The sequence below is a fragment of the Carassius carassius genome, chromosome 14, assembly GCF_963082965.1.
Source record: "Carassius carassius chromosome 14, fCarCar2.1, whole genome shotgun sequence".
Lineage (NCBI taxonomy): Eukaryota > Metazoa > Chordata > Actinopteri > Cypriniformes > Cyprinidae > Carassius > Carassius carassius.
Window position 1 is genome coordinate 22,798,452 of NC_081768.1, and position 13,914 is coordinate 22,812,365.

At 36.4% G+C, this 13,914-nt stretch overlaps 1 protein-coding gene across 1 annotated transcript in view; it reads right to left on the reverse strand.

Moving 5' to 3' along the window:
• Positions 1-1,062: 1,062 nt before the first annotated feature.
• The window catches only part of LOC132157369 (endothelial PAS domain-containing protein 1-like), a 38,481-nt gene continuing 25,629 nt past the window's right edge, over positions 1,063-13,914 (reverse strand). Inside the window, exons 5-16 of the mRNA XM_059566703.1 lie at positions 13,454-13,566; positions 13,166-13,368; positions 8,844-8,950; positions 5,815-5,962; positions 5,293-5,507; positions 4,717-4,895; positions 4,501-4,614; positions 3,351-3,814; positions 3,144-3,240; positions 2,293-2,398; positions 1,966-2,115; positions 1,063-1,876 (exon numbers count right to left, since the gene is read on the reverse strand). Coding sequence (XP_059422686.1) covers positions 1,725-1,876; positions 1,966-2,115; positions 2,293-2,398; positions 3,144-3,240; positions 3,351-3,814; positions 4,501-4,614; positions 4,717-4,895; positions 5,293-5,507; positions 5,815-5,962; positions 8,844-8,950; positions 13,166-13,368; positions 13,454-13,566 — 2,048 coding nt within the window. The 3' untranslated portion in view covers positions 1,063-1,724. The remainder of the gene's footprint in view (positions 1,877-1,965; positions 2,116-2,292; positions 2,399-3,143; positions 3,241-3,350; positions 3,815-4,500; positions 4,615-4,716; positions 4,896-5,292; positions 5,508-5,814; positions 5,963-8,843; positions 8,951-13,165; positions 13,369-13,453; positions 13,567-13,914) is intronic.

A 13,914-nucleotide genomic window follows, 5' to 3' on the forward strand; every position in this document is an offset into this window, starting at 1 on the left:
CTACTGGCCTGCCAATAATTGTAGTATGCATTTTTGCATATTTCCAGAAAAAAAAAAAAATGCCACCAAGAAAGAGCTCAGGACACCAGCACTGCAGACTCGATAAGGACTCTGATTCACATCTACTGAGTAGACAAGACAAAGTACCAGGACAGATAAATGCTTAACTTTATCATCAAAGTAGAAATCTATAGTAGAAATCTTTGAGCATCTTCCTTTAAATATGTATGCTTACAGCTAAATTGACAAAAATATATGTTTTTAAAGTGGTCTCCACAAAAAGGCAATAAACAGAGATCAGAGACAGAAACACAGTATTGCCACTAATCAAACGAAGAAAGGCACATGAATAACATGAACACTGAAAGTGGTCAGTGAGGACAAGGCATAAAGACCCCATGAAATGGCTCGTGAGCAGTTTTATATCCTTTATTTACATATTTATTTTTTTATTTTTTAAGAGGCTAATCATGATTTACAACAATGACTGCAGAGAAAATGACATTTTCATTTCATAATTTGTTAGTACACTAGCACATTGGTTGCCAGCACAGGTTTAATTAAACAAAGCATCATTAAACTTTAATTAAAAGCCAAACTAACTGATGTGTTAAATTATAATAATGCAATGTCATTTTATTGATTTTTCAATAATATTTTATTCATTCGTTTTAAATTTAATTGCTTTTTTATTTAGTAGAATTTAAGGTAACACGTTACTTAAAGCCTTTATGTATAATGCATCACAAAGGGTTATAAAATGTATAATGCATTGTAAGTATTCTTAATGTGCATTGTAATACATTACATCTTGTTGAAAATAATTACAATTATAATGTATTAACTGTGCTTACAAGTATTCATTTGATTTCACAATGCATAAGGTGCATTACAAGGCATAATTAATGCATTAAAGATACTTTTATAATGCATTATACATAAAGACTTTAAGTAAAGTGTAACCGAATTTAATTGAACTGATTTCTCTCACATTTGTTTTGCCATGTCTGCATATCATATTCATTTTAAAAGGGTTTGTTTTGGTCACTGTATTAGACAAGGTTGTTTTTTTTTTGTAAAATCTGGCAACCCTTCATGCAGAGCGAACGCGTTTGTGCGAGTGGAAAGACAGCAGCACATGTATGAAGAGCAGCTATTGTTAATGCTGATTGAATTATTTAATAAAACGTCTTTGGGAGCCACTGCATTAGTGTAGAAATGAGCTCAAAACTAGCCTTTTGATTTCATGGGGTCTTTGATGATGTGTCAGAGGTAGGAAAGTAAGAACAAATGAAAGAAATTAGAACATTTTAAAACAAGTAGCTTACAGTAGAGTCTTTTTTTTCTTTTTCTTTTTTTGTCCTGACATCGATAGAGAACAAAGAAAAAAAGACGAGAGTATGTTGAAAACAGCTTCGCCGAAATGATCTGGCAAGCAGAGGAACAACGCAACATCATTTCAACTCCTCCAAAAATACTTGAATTCATTCCGAAACCATCTTGTAACTAAAAAAAAATAGTACATGTATATAATTTATGAAGATGTAGACAATAAAAATAGAATCAAAGCTACATTTGTCATGTTTGCGCTCAGGTAGATAGGACTGTGAGAGGGTGTTTGTGGGATGTGCTAAAGCTGGGATGCTTATTGTCGGGATGGTGAGTGTGAGATGAGCGGAAGGGTCAGGGGAAAAGTGGGACTGCATTTCTGTGTAGAAACCGGTCTAAGTGGCCTGGTCTAATGCTCTTAGGAGGTCACTACCCTGCAGCAAATAAAGATTTCCTTGCAACGGGACGTTGACCTCGCAGTCGTAACGTGTCAGTTCAGGCAGAGAGTAGGTCCCGAAGGAGGACCCGATAAGACGACTCGCGATTCCTGCAAACACAAGCGGTTCTGAGAATCAGCATCCACAGAGCATGACGTATGTAAGAGCAGATGTGTGTCTGTGTCGGTTCAGAGCTCACCATCCATCTTGGAGGAAGGCTGCATGTTGAACTCTCTGTAGTTACAGCATTCTTCTCTAAAGCGCTTTGTCACTTGTCCGGCCGGATTCCCTGAACACTGGGTCTTCCTTTGCTGGTGGTCCATGCCTCCATTAGGGGCCATGCCTTTGTCTAGATATAAATTCATCTGATTAGCAATTGATATTGGTTTTGTCTGCAATACAGATGCTAGACATTGATTGTTGGTGGGTGCCAAAGTGTTCTTTTGGCATGATTGGCTCTGCAAAATCATAGGCCAAACTTTTCTTCCCATCGGGAAATAATAATAATAATAATAATAAAGCATACCTGACAAAGCGCTGGTGCTGAGTGATTTTCTGTCCATCACGGCACAGCTCTCATTATGAAGTCTCTTCCACACTGTGTGTTGGGATTTTGTGGGAGGCGGCTCATTCTAAAACATACAGAGAGCATGTGGCGACTTATAATTTAAACATAAATATCACCCAAAAAAGAAAAGTAAAACTATAAATTCGAAATGTTTGCTAAACATATGAGGTACTAAATAAAGTACTAATAAAAATTAATACGACTTAAATAGTACTAACAAAAAATAAGCAGTATTCAAAGTTTTGACTGGAAGGGTGCATTTGAAAAAATAAGCAAACCATGTCGTTTTATTTATTTAATAGATCATTATTTTCAGGACAGTAAGCAGAAAATATTTTCGATTTCTCTAGCTCTTTCTTTCTTTTTCTTTTTTGCTTATTGGATTTTAATTAAAAAAATATTACTGTAATACAATTACCTTCACAAGTACTTTACCATTAGGTTGGTAATATGCTAAAAAATATCCAAATGAACCAAACAAATTTCCTTTGTTATATATAATCAATAATTATATATTAATGTTTAGATTAATAATTTACAGATTTATAAATTATTCGATTAATAATTTATACCGATCAAGTCTCTTATGGTCACCAAAGCTGCATTTATTGATCAAAAATACAATAAATGCAACAACAATACTGCAAAATATCATTACACTTTAAAATAATGTCATCTTGTTTAATATATTTTAAAACGAATTTATTCCTGAGATGCAAAGCTGAATTTTCAGCATCATTTCTCCAGTCTTCAGTGTCACATGATCCTTCAGAAATCTAAATTAAATATAATGTTAAATATGAACAAACCATTGTCATCTGTGTGAACGAGCGCTTGAAACTGTTAGCGAGAGCAAGTCGAGCTGGACTTATATCTCTGTACTTCTGCACAAAGTTCTCCATGGGCCTGTGAAACAAAGACAGGAGTCATCCAATGCAAATCTAAAGACTGCAGCATATCGAATGTTATTTTATAAGACTGAACCAAAAGAAACACCCAGTAATATGCAGAATCACCTTTGCATGTAAGGCGGCATTCGATTTGCTGGCACAGTTTGGCAAGAGCGCTTTGCAGCTAAAGGATCCATCATCCCAGCCTTGCTGTGTAACGGAGGGTCAGGCGGCCACTGCAGATTCTGACGGCCTCCCATAGAGGACAGCGGGGTGCTGGCGGGATCATGGTAGGGAGGCATCTGCATGGGACCCCTGCTGTAGGGTACAGATGGCCAGGACCCCACAGAGCCTCCGCCGATGCTCTGCTTGTCCCCTCCTGAACTCATGTTGGGCTGGAAGTGGGCTGCTGACGGGGAACTCAAGGGTTGCAAGAGGCTTGTGATGTTGCTGAAGCTCTGCTGGTTGGTTCCCAGGGCCCCGATCTCAGATGACGGCTCCTCTGGGCAGATGGGATTGAGCTGGAAGTCCTCACCATCCATGGGGATGTAGGGAGCCAGAGTCTCCAGGTCCAGATCACTCAGGTCGGTCTGGAAGGTCACAGGGAGAGGTCAAAGGTCAGCAAGTCTGGATTCTGCATGCAACACCTGATTTGGTCTTTTTCAGTTGACATTAAAAGGATCACGAGGAATCAAAATATCTCTGGGTAAGATAAAAGACCTTCAAAACAGTTATTTTTTTCCTGCAGAAATGAAGAAAGGGAGTTTTTTTTAAACAAAAAGTAAAACAAAACAAAACAAAAAATCAAACAAAAAACACTCACATCTGTTTAAAATAACTAAAAAAACTTTTTGAAACAAAAAAACTAAACAAAAAAACTCTTATTTGATTAAATATGTATTTGTTCAAACGTGTTTATATATATTTGACTGCATTTACATTTCTCATGATCTTATCATACCAAATTTTGGCAGGCAAATAATAATAATAATTTTTTTAATTAAATAAAATTATTTCATTTAATGGATGAGACTGGATTAAGAAAAGCAACCAACAAGTGCTTTATGTGGGAACTCTTAAATATGTATATTATATATATCCAGACAATTAAAATAATTATAATAATAATATTTTTCTTGTCATATTTAAGAATTCTTTGAGATTTTAACCAGTTATAATTTTAGTGAGATGTGTATATATTAATATTAAAAGGTACTACGTACTTCATATGAAATATAAAAGCGTTCTTGATGTTACAGTTTGAATATTTGCAAACCTCTTGGTTGCAGGGAGTCTTTGTCTCTTGTGTGTCCAAGGAAAACAGTTTCTCGGTCAGCTCCACCTTCAGGTCACTGTCCACTGAGGTGTAGTAATCTCCAGGACTGCTGGGCTGTTCAATATATAACACACTCTATGACGACATACTGTACAGTAATCAATGTTTATGAAAACAAAATATGTGGCAATGAGCAGATGTAGTATTTGTATTTACTGTAGAGCAGCTGCTCAGGCTGGGAGTTGAGCTGCTGGCCGGTGGAGCCTGAAGCACTGAGAAAGTGCTGCTCATCTTGGCCATGTCTCCAGCGAAGCTCGTCTTGTGGCCATCATGAACAGAGCGAGAGACAGCAGACACTTTGCTGTACATCGGGTGCTCCTCATACTGGGGGTTACCTGAAAGAAAGAGGAAAACCCATTTGAATATGTTGATTTGCAGCTAAAGAAACTGTTGTTATTATTCTCAATGTTAAAATCAGTGCTGCTTCATATTTCATACGAACAGCATTTGAAATGGAAATCCTTTGTAACAATATAAATGTCTTTCCTGTCACTTTCGATTAATTTAATGTGGTTTTCATGTGGTTTTCAAGTGTTTATATTTTCATTTGACTTTGAGAAAAAGAAAGAAATACATCTATAAAACAACGCTACAAAAGAAAACTGCTGTATATTCCTTCACTTTTTCAACTGTTCTGTACGTCTTATTTGCTTTCTTCCATCCTGCTCCATAGATATTTTTACTAATGGTACATATCGGTCCAAAACTACAAAAAAAGACGACCGTTCTCACCAAAGTCAAGAGAGATGATGGTGTCACCAGGTGTAGGTGCCAGCTGGGTGAGATCCTCAGGCTCCTCTTTGAGTTTGGTGAAGAGCACTTCTCCTGGCTCACTGCCCAGGCCTCCGCCTCCTTTGCATGGACTGAAGAAACGGTTCAAGTGCTGAGGCTTGAACAGAGACTCGGTCTGGTCCACAGAGAAGATCATAGACTTCTCCTCAACATCACTAAGAAAAGAGAGTCTGATGAGTACGACTGATGGCTGTACATACAACACTGCTGAGAGAGAAAGTCATGAGCTGTGTGAACATTCATCAGTTTCCTTTTTGTGTTCCACAGAAAACATAACGGCATAAATGGTTTGGAACGACACCAGGGTGACTAAATTTTTGGATGAACTATCCCATTAAGTTGTATTTTTTGTCTTTAATTGGATCACAAGCGTCAATGAGCAGTGACCAGAAAGTTCCAGACTGCAGATGCAGTACAAACATCACATCACAAGCTTTGTCACCTTGCATTTCTTTGCCTTACCTCAGCACGTAGTTCACGCACACAATGCACTGGGGCTGAGAGTTGCGACTGTTGTAGATGACGGTACCCTGGGTCTCCACCCACACATAGCCTCCATTCTTAGCCAACATCCTGTACTGACCGCTCACTGCCTGGCCCTTAGTGCACACTAGTGAGGGAAAAAAAGAGAAAATAAGGTCTTGAGAACACATGCATTTCCCAAAATTGACTTTTGTACTGACATTTTGATTTAACGGCCGGTCCAAATGTTTTCTCAGCCATTAGACATGTTGTTTTGAGGGTCTCTAAGAGGGTCTTGGGTAGCTATAACATAAACTGGGACAGACAGCCGGACCCATCAAGGGAAAGCTAACATAAGCAACAGGACAAACAGAGAGACACAGACAATGAGGGATTGCTGATCTGAGTTTTGACAGTCTGTCTCCATGGCACGTTCGCCCTGGACTCGGTCCAGATCTGCCGTGGGAAAGATTTGGTTTGGGGTCAAGCGTTTCACTCTCAGCCTGTGCATGTGCTGCTCTGCAGGATGGCCACGTTGTGGTAGAAAGCCTTGCGACTTTATACGAGCGGTCGGAAAGGAAGTCGCAGGTTCTAGAGGAGGCCAGTGTGCATGTGTCAACAAGCTTGGTCTTTTCAAAGGCCCCGCTAATGATTTAAAACATTTGCATGTATTCCTTCCTACCGAGTGGGAAGATATTTTTATACATCCACTACTGTTCAAAAGTTGGGTCTGCATGATGTTTTTAAAAGACCTCATCTAGGCAAAATAAAAACAGTAATATTGTGAAATATTAAACGATTTCACATAGTTGAATATATTTTAAAATGTGATTTATTTCTGTAATGCAAAGCAGAATTTTCTGCATCATTTCCTCAGTCTTCAGAGTCACGTGATCCTTCAGAAATCATGCTGATTTGCTGCTTATTATTTTTAATGTTGAAAATGTTATGCTGATTAATATTTTTGTAGAAACCATGCAGAAAGATATTATTCAGGATTCTTTGAGAAATATTGTTAAAAAGAACAGCATTTATTTGAAATATACATTTTAATAAAATGTATATTTACTGTTTATTGTCACATTTGATCAATTCAGTGCATGCTTGCAGAATAATAGGATTTTAAAAATCCACAAAAAGGGGGAGGGGGTGTTGCAGTGTAGATGTAACCAGGTGCAAGATTTGTAATAAAATGAATGCAGAATAAAGTTTCTCTCGTCAGTTAGTGGGAGCAGAAAATCACTTAAACAAAGAGTGCATGTTCACTCTGAGAAATATACAATCTATAAGACTGTGTCTTTAAATATGGAAATGTTGTATTTTTTTTATGGTCGTTTGATTAATGATGGAAGCTCTTAGAAAAGTTCAAGTGATTCGAAAAGAAAGAGACAAATAAGTGGTGAATGCGGTCACAAGGCAGCTCCACTCTCAACAAGCCTAATCCAGATCAACACTTTTTTCTCCTCTACACACTTTGAAAAGAGTCTAATTACATGTTAGCGTCACGGTGGACAGAAGCCACTCCACATCCAGCATCTGATTAGGGAGCAATCTGGGACACCTGGCCCTGCTGAGGAGCACCGTAGCTGCCTTCTTATCTCCTCTGTCACCCCTAATGGGGTTCAAGATGTCCTAATGGCTGCTCCGCTCATCCTTAATTGAACCAATCCAATAAGGCTCTTTTGAATCATATTCATAACTCAAACATGCATGCGAAATGCAATTTGTCTCAAATGCAATTTGACTCAGGGGGGCAGGTGACCTCAGTATATATATTTATGTATATAATGTTGTTTGCTGTGTGTGGGCAAGTCTGTGTTTGTGGATGTCAACAGATGTAAGGCTTCACCTCTGCTTAACAAGAAAGAGACGGATAAATGAAAGCTAAAAAGCAATTAGTTACAGGCAGTGTGTTGATGGTAAAAAAAAAGTGAGAGGAGAGCAACCATGACTGATGTATATATACTTTGTGTTGAAGTCTGTTATGTTATGTTAAATTCATTTTAATATTGAAATATAATAATAATAATTAATATAATTTATTATTATTATTATTAATATTTATTAACTAAAGATACTGCTTGCAGTGTGTTTTAAATATAATCAGTGGATAACGAAGGAAAAACAGCAAACAAGTGCTAATATATCTTACAAGGTAAAATATAACGCTATTATTTCTTTAATAGTTTTTGTCAATGCAAAATTTCTATTCTATTTATATTGAGTTAAATAATTCTAAACTGTGGAAACAGTACAAATACATTTCTCTTATTTTTTAGAAACATATTTAATATGCAAAAAAACTAAATCCAAATCCAACCAAAAAACAAAACAAAATAAATTACATTATTATTATTATAATTACATAATTATTATATTTTTATTTGAATATATTTTCAAATGAATTTTATTCCTGTGATCAAAGCTAGACAAAGCCGATTTCTGATTGGCTAAGAAAGTTTTTTTTTATTTTTTACAATCTATCTGGACACCTATTTCAGTAATATCTGTCATGTAGTAGGAACAGTTAATGCATGTTATTCTGATTAAACTGCTTTTCAACAAGAGGTTCAATTAGACAATGAATGGGATTCAGAGCATTATGAGACCACTGGGTAAAGAGGTCACTAGCTTTATGCATTCAAAAAAAAGGCAAGTGCGAATGTGTACGTGTGTGTGTGTGTGTCTGTGTCTTTGTATGTACTATACATGTCGACATATAGGTGTGAAGTAGCAGATATCAGATTGCACACAGAGCGTGTTTAATGCGTGTTGAAGGGTTGAAAGAGTAAACGCAGGGCTCGCCCGCTCCTGCTTTAATCCTCTTCTCATGGCACCGATTGATGCACGCGATGGCATGGCGATGTTAGGAGTGTGTGTTGTGTGTAGCAGTCATATGATTATACATGTGGATGTGATTTTCTTTTCTTAAATATGGTCAGTTATTTCCCAACAACACATGCTTGAAGTGTGAAAGAAAGAAAGGTTTCCGGTTTTCTTACACAAGAGGGCAAATGAAAAACACGTACGGTTCTGGTGGCTTTTGGTGACGCTGTCGGAGTCCAGAGCATGATAGAACTCATACGCCGATCGGCCCAGAAGATCTTCAGGACTGTAACCCATCAACTCAGTGACTCTGGTAAAGGTGAGAAGCAAATAACATTAAAACACACACACACACACACACACACACACACACACACACACATACATTTGTACAAATCTCTCAGCTATTTTCTTTAATCTGCACAAGCTTAGTATTTTTTAAGCCAATTTAATAATGATCCATTTCATGTGATTTGTTTGGCTGATATCAATAGTTTCAGAGACCTCGTGTTTTCTAAGGGAGAATAATTAGAATTTATGAGCCATAATATAAAATTATACATTTAAAATCTGGCACTTGCCTTTTTAAATTTATAATATTTAGTAATACAATCAATTTAGCTGAACTATAATGTAGACCAAACCATAATGATGCTATCCTCCCCTACAGCCGCTTTACTGAAATTTAATTCATTTCATAATGAATAGATTTTACATTATTAGAATAATTAAAGTTAATTGTGACAACTTTAAATATTAAATTAAACATGCTGAAGTGAACGTGAGCTCTATACTAACAGCTATCATAACTATCCTATAAATATCCAATTAAATCAATATAAAATAATACAATTAATTATTTTTAATAAAATAGTTTTGTAGTTTTGACAGAAACATTGTTACGTAAACCACACTAGAAGTTATTGCTAATAATAATAATAATAACAACAACAACTATGAAAATGTTTTCTCATTATGTAAAAATAACATATTTCTACATTACATTTGTAGTGTCTGTGATAATGTGTCATTTTGTGTAATGTTATGTGTTTTTGTGTAATGAATGTTACATCAGTATTATTTAGTTCTGAAAGTGTGTGTTTAGTGCATTGAGTTGATCCTTGTACTGAAGTTACATAACAGCAGACAGCTGCAGATCACTGACTCTGTATGCAGGAGTGTGTGTGTGTGTGTGTGTGTGTGTGTGCGCAGGTCTCTGTTCATTAAAGAGCCTTCTATTCACCAGTCACTGAACTAACCACCTCTGACACACACACACACACACACACACACACACACACACACACACACACACACACACAGTTTAAGGGCTGGGGTGGATCTGAGCCAATGGCTGAGCAAAGTCTGCACTGATCAAAAGGCAGTTTTTTATTTTTTATTTTAGAAAAAAAAAGAAGAAAAACCATTGAGAAAATGAGAAAAACTGAAAAAACACAATTCTTAAATACACAGAGGTTGTTTAATGAAGGCCTTGGATCTTAGATCTTTCCATAGACGCTCTGCTCCAAAAATGAAATAATCATGATTCAGACCAATCTTCTCTGAATCTGTGTGAGCTGACATCACAATAATGACCATAATTACCATTAGATGGGAGCTGGAATACATTAAATGACTCTACTTTTCTCTTATTCTTCAAGGTGACATAAGTCTCTTGAAGAAAGCAGGGCACGCTTTCAACATCTACTGAGGACAGCATTTTAGCAATCATTATGTCCATTAAACACTTCTCATCTGGACTTTAATGTAATGTTTTTCCCTTTATTCCAGTTCCTCATTCTAGCTTAGCCATGCCATTAGCCATGTATGCAGGTAAATGACGTGGCTCTATATTTCTGATATCAATTATCAGTTAAATTTAACATTAAAAACAGTGTTACCTTAAAAAAAAGTGTTTGGATTGGTTCTCACAAATTTTGAATGATCATTTATTTCATATGCATTTTATATTAAATATATTTGACATTTAATGTGTATATTATTCAGATACTAATATAGTAAGTAGCTTCATTAGCAGGGAAGCAGGTTTAGCGCTGTGGTCTGGCCTGGAGATTACTGGGTGGAGACATTAATCACAGAAAACATGACGGAGAACACTTTGAACCGTGTGTGTACTGTGTGGAGAACAGCGAGTTCTTTGTCAGAGGAGACAAGAGGAAATGTTACGGTGTAAATGATGGTTTAATGATGCCACTGGGAGTCACACATTTCCACTGCGCCACTGTTTGTTTGGGCATGGAGTGTCAACCACATTTTATTTGCCCAATTAAGTGCCATTTCAAGTGGTGCCCATTCACATATTCACCCTGCTGCTGCTGCTGACCTTTATATTTTTGCTCATTTGCTTTAAAGACATTTTCTTCCTACTACTAGTGTTGTTATTGTTAACTAAGCCTTTAAGTTTTTAAATTGAAATAAAGCTGAAATAAAATAAAATATACATTACATTTTATAATGTAAATGTTTTCTGGCAACTAACTGAAATAAAATAAGTTAAGGTCGAAGTAAAATTACTAAAAAAAGAAACAAATATAACTATTAAATAATAATAATACAATAATAAAAATGACAAAAGCACATGAAAAATATAATAAACTTTAAATGAAAACTGAAAATATAAATATAAAGGTTAATTCAAATTATTAATAACTTCTATCTATCTATCTATCTATCTATCTATCTATAGATGAGGGTTTGTTTATTAATCTATTATTTATTTATTTAGTTAAATGTTGAAAATGTTATGCTATGAAATGTTATGGAAGAACATAAAAAATGCTTTATTTTTATTTGCCATTTTATTTGTTTTATTTGATATAAATAAAATAATACATGAATATTTTGCTTACTTTTAATCATTTTAATTTATTTAATGTTTATTTATAAAAAATAAAACGGCAAAACAGGGATTTTAAATGATTAAGCATACAGAGTTTCAAACATGTTAACCTCATACAGGGCCGTAGCTGGGGTCAGCGGGGCCCCGGTGAAGGTTGTACCAGTGGGCCCTGTTTGAAATAGTTTAATTTGTATTTTCGTTCGTTTTTATTTATTTTATTTATTGAAAGTTTTTTTCAAGCTTGTAGGTGTCCAGGTACAGAAACAGAATAATTAAATGTAAAATAGCACTGGATAGTCTTCAATGTAAAAATTAAATATACAATCAAACCAAAATTTATTCAGACACCTTGAACATTTCTCACATTATTACAGTTTATTTGCTATCGCTTCTAAAATGGTTATAAAATATGACAAGAACTTAAGAGTTAAACTGTAATCCATTACATACATTTCCAACAAAGTTATGACATTATCAAGACGAATTTGTTCTGACACAATCAACCAAAACTACAGACAACTGTTATTATGACAATATTTGCACAACTATCAATACTTTGTTGACCAATTACCAAGCAATGCTTCATTTTGTTCAGACTGTGGTCTGAAAAGGTTGCATTAGCAATTCAGAAAAAAAAAATACATAAGCAATGCGTGGTGCTTTATAAGGTGCTGAAAAAATTTTGTTCCCAATTTTATATATAGATAGAGAGATAAAAACATTATATCTATCTATTTCACTAGTTCATTGTATGAAGATTCTTTGGGTATAATATGTCACAGTTTGCTTATACTCACTTACATAAATGTATTAGCGTCCTGTACCTACTTGTAAAATATGTATATCAAAAATTATATCTGGAGTCTGGATAATTTTTGGTTTGACTGTGCCTAAATTCTTGTTAAAACTACAAAGTAATGCAGTCAAGAGCAGTGAGTGATTTTTCTTTCATTTTCTTGGATTAACATTACAGCAGCCAGTAGCTAAATTAGGCGCGGTCACTTTAAGAGACGATGAACGCATCTTTTTCCTCAACTGTTTACTTTCACTTAAGAAATAACTGACAAATAACTGAAAATAAGTTTTTTCGAGCATACTTTCCAAGGTGGATATTTTGACATATGTTGTATGTATTTGTCGGCACAAGAGCAAAAACAAGCAAATTCCATGTACAAGCGTTTTGAGACGCCTTTCTCAGCGTGAGCCCTGAACATCTGAACACCATGGTACTGAATTGGGCTCTTTCACATCCTTTTGTTCAAAACTGCGATTAGTATTTGTTCGTTCATGTGCAGGAGGGACTGTCCGTGATACTCTCTCTCTCTCTCGTGCGCACCAAACACAGCGCGCGAGTAACCAGCTTCTCTGTTCAGCTTTTCCGCGTCTTGTGTTTGGATGCTTTAATGTTTAAAAGTCGGTTAGGATCGCCGGGGCCCCCCCTCAGCCGTGGGCCCCTATAATCGTCACCCCCTTTCACCCCACTAGTGACGGCCCTGACCTCATATAAACTGAAAATAAAATAAACAAGCTTATATTAACTTAATTTAATTCCTTTCCCTCTATTGATGGTGTTTAGTAGCAGAACTGTCAACAGGTTCGATGTTAATGAGTGTCATCTGACAACAGAATTCTTCTCCTGCTGAAGTGGGGTTTGTGTGTTTGTACCTGTCATCACAGTAAGTAAACTTCATGTCCATGTTGTGGCGACTCAGGAAGGTCTTGCTGTCGAGGGGTGTGTCGATGTTTGATGGATGGGCGATGGGCTCACACATCATGACCACACAGGCGAGCGGAGGCTCTTTGAATCCACACAGCACTTGTGCGGGACAGCCGTTACACACCTTCAGGTGCCCTGTGCAGTGCAGCACCTGAAAGAACAACCGACACCTTTATTAGCCACATGATCGACGTCTCACTCCAGGTCAGCGCTTATGGTAAAGACAGCTTATTCACCTTCCAGTTAGCTGACTTGAGGTTGACTGTGCGCCCGCGATTTGTGACTGTGCATTTCATTCTCATGAAGAAATCCCTCTCTGTGCTCAGCTCCTTGCCCTTCTTTCCCATGCCTGCAGATTCACACACACACACACACACGCACGCACGCTCACGCACGCACGCACACACACACAAACATAAAGAGTGTCTCAGTTTAGACATGGGCAAAAAATCCCAGGAAAACATTCCTAGCATTCTCCTTCCGTGCAAACGGAAGCCTAAACTCAACACAAATATTTTTCTTAGGTTATCAAATTCCAAAAGATCTTAAAGCACTTTCAGCTTTCGATATGATCACTTTTATAAAAATAAACGTGTGAGCTAAAACCAAGCAGAATTACAAGCTGAAGTAAAATATGACTGTTTGAACAGTAAATGCATGCCTTGTTCTTAGTGAGCAGTTTGCCATTAGGCTTTCC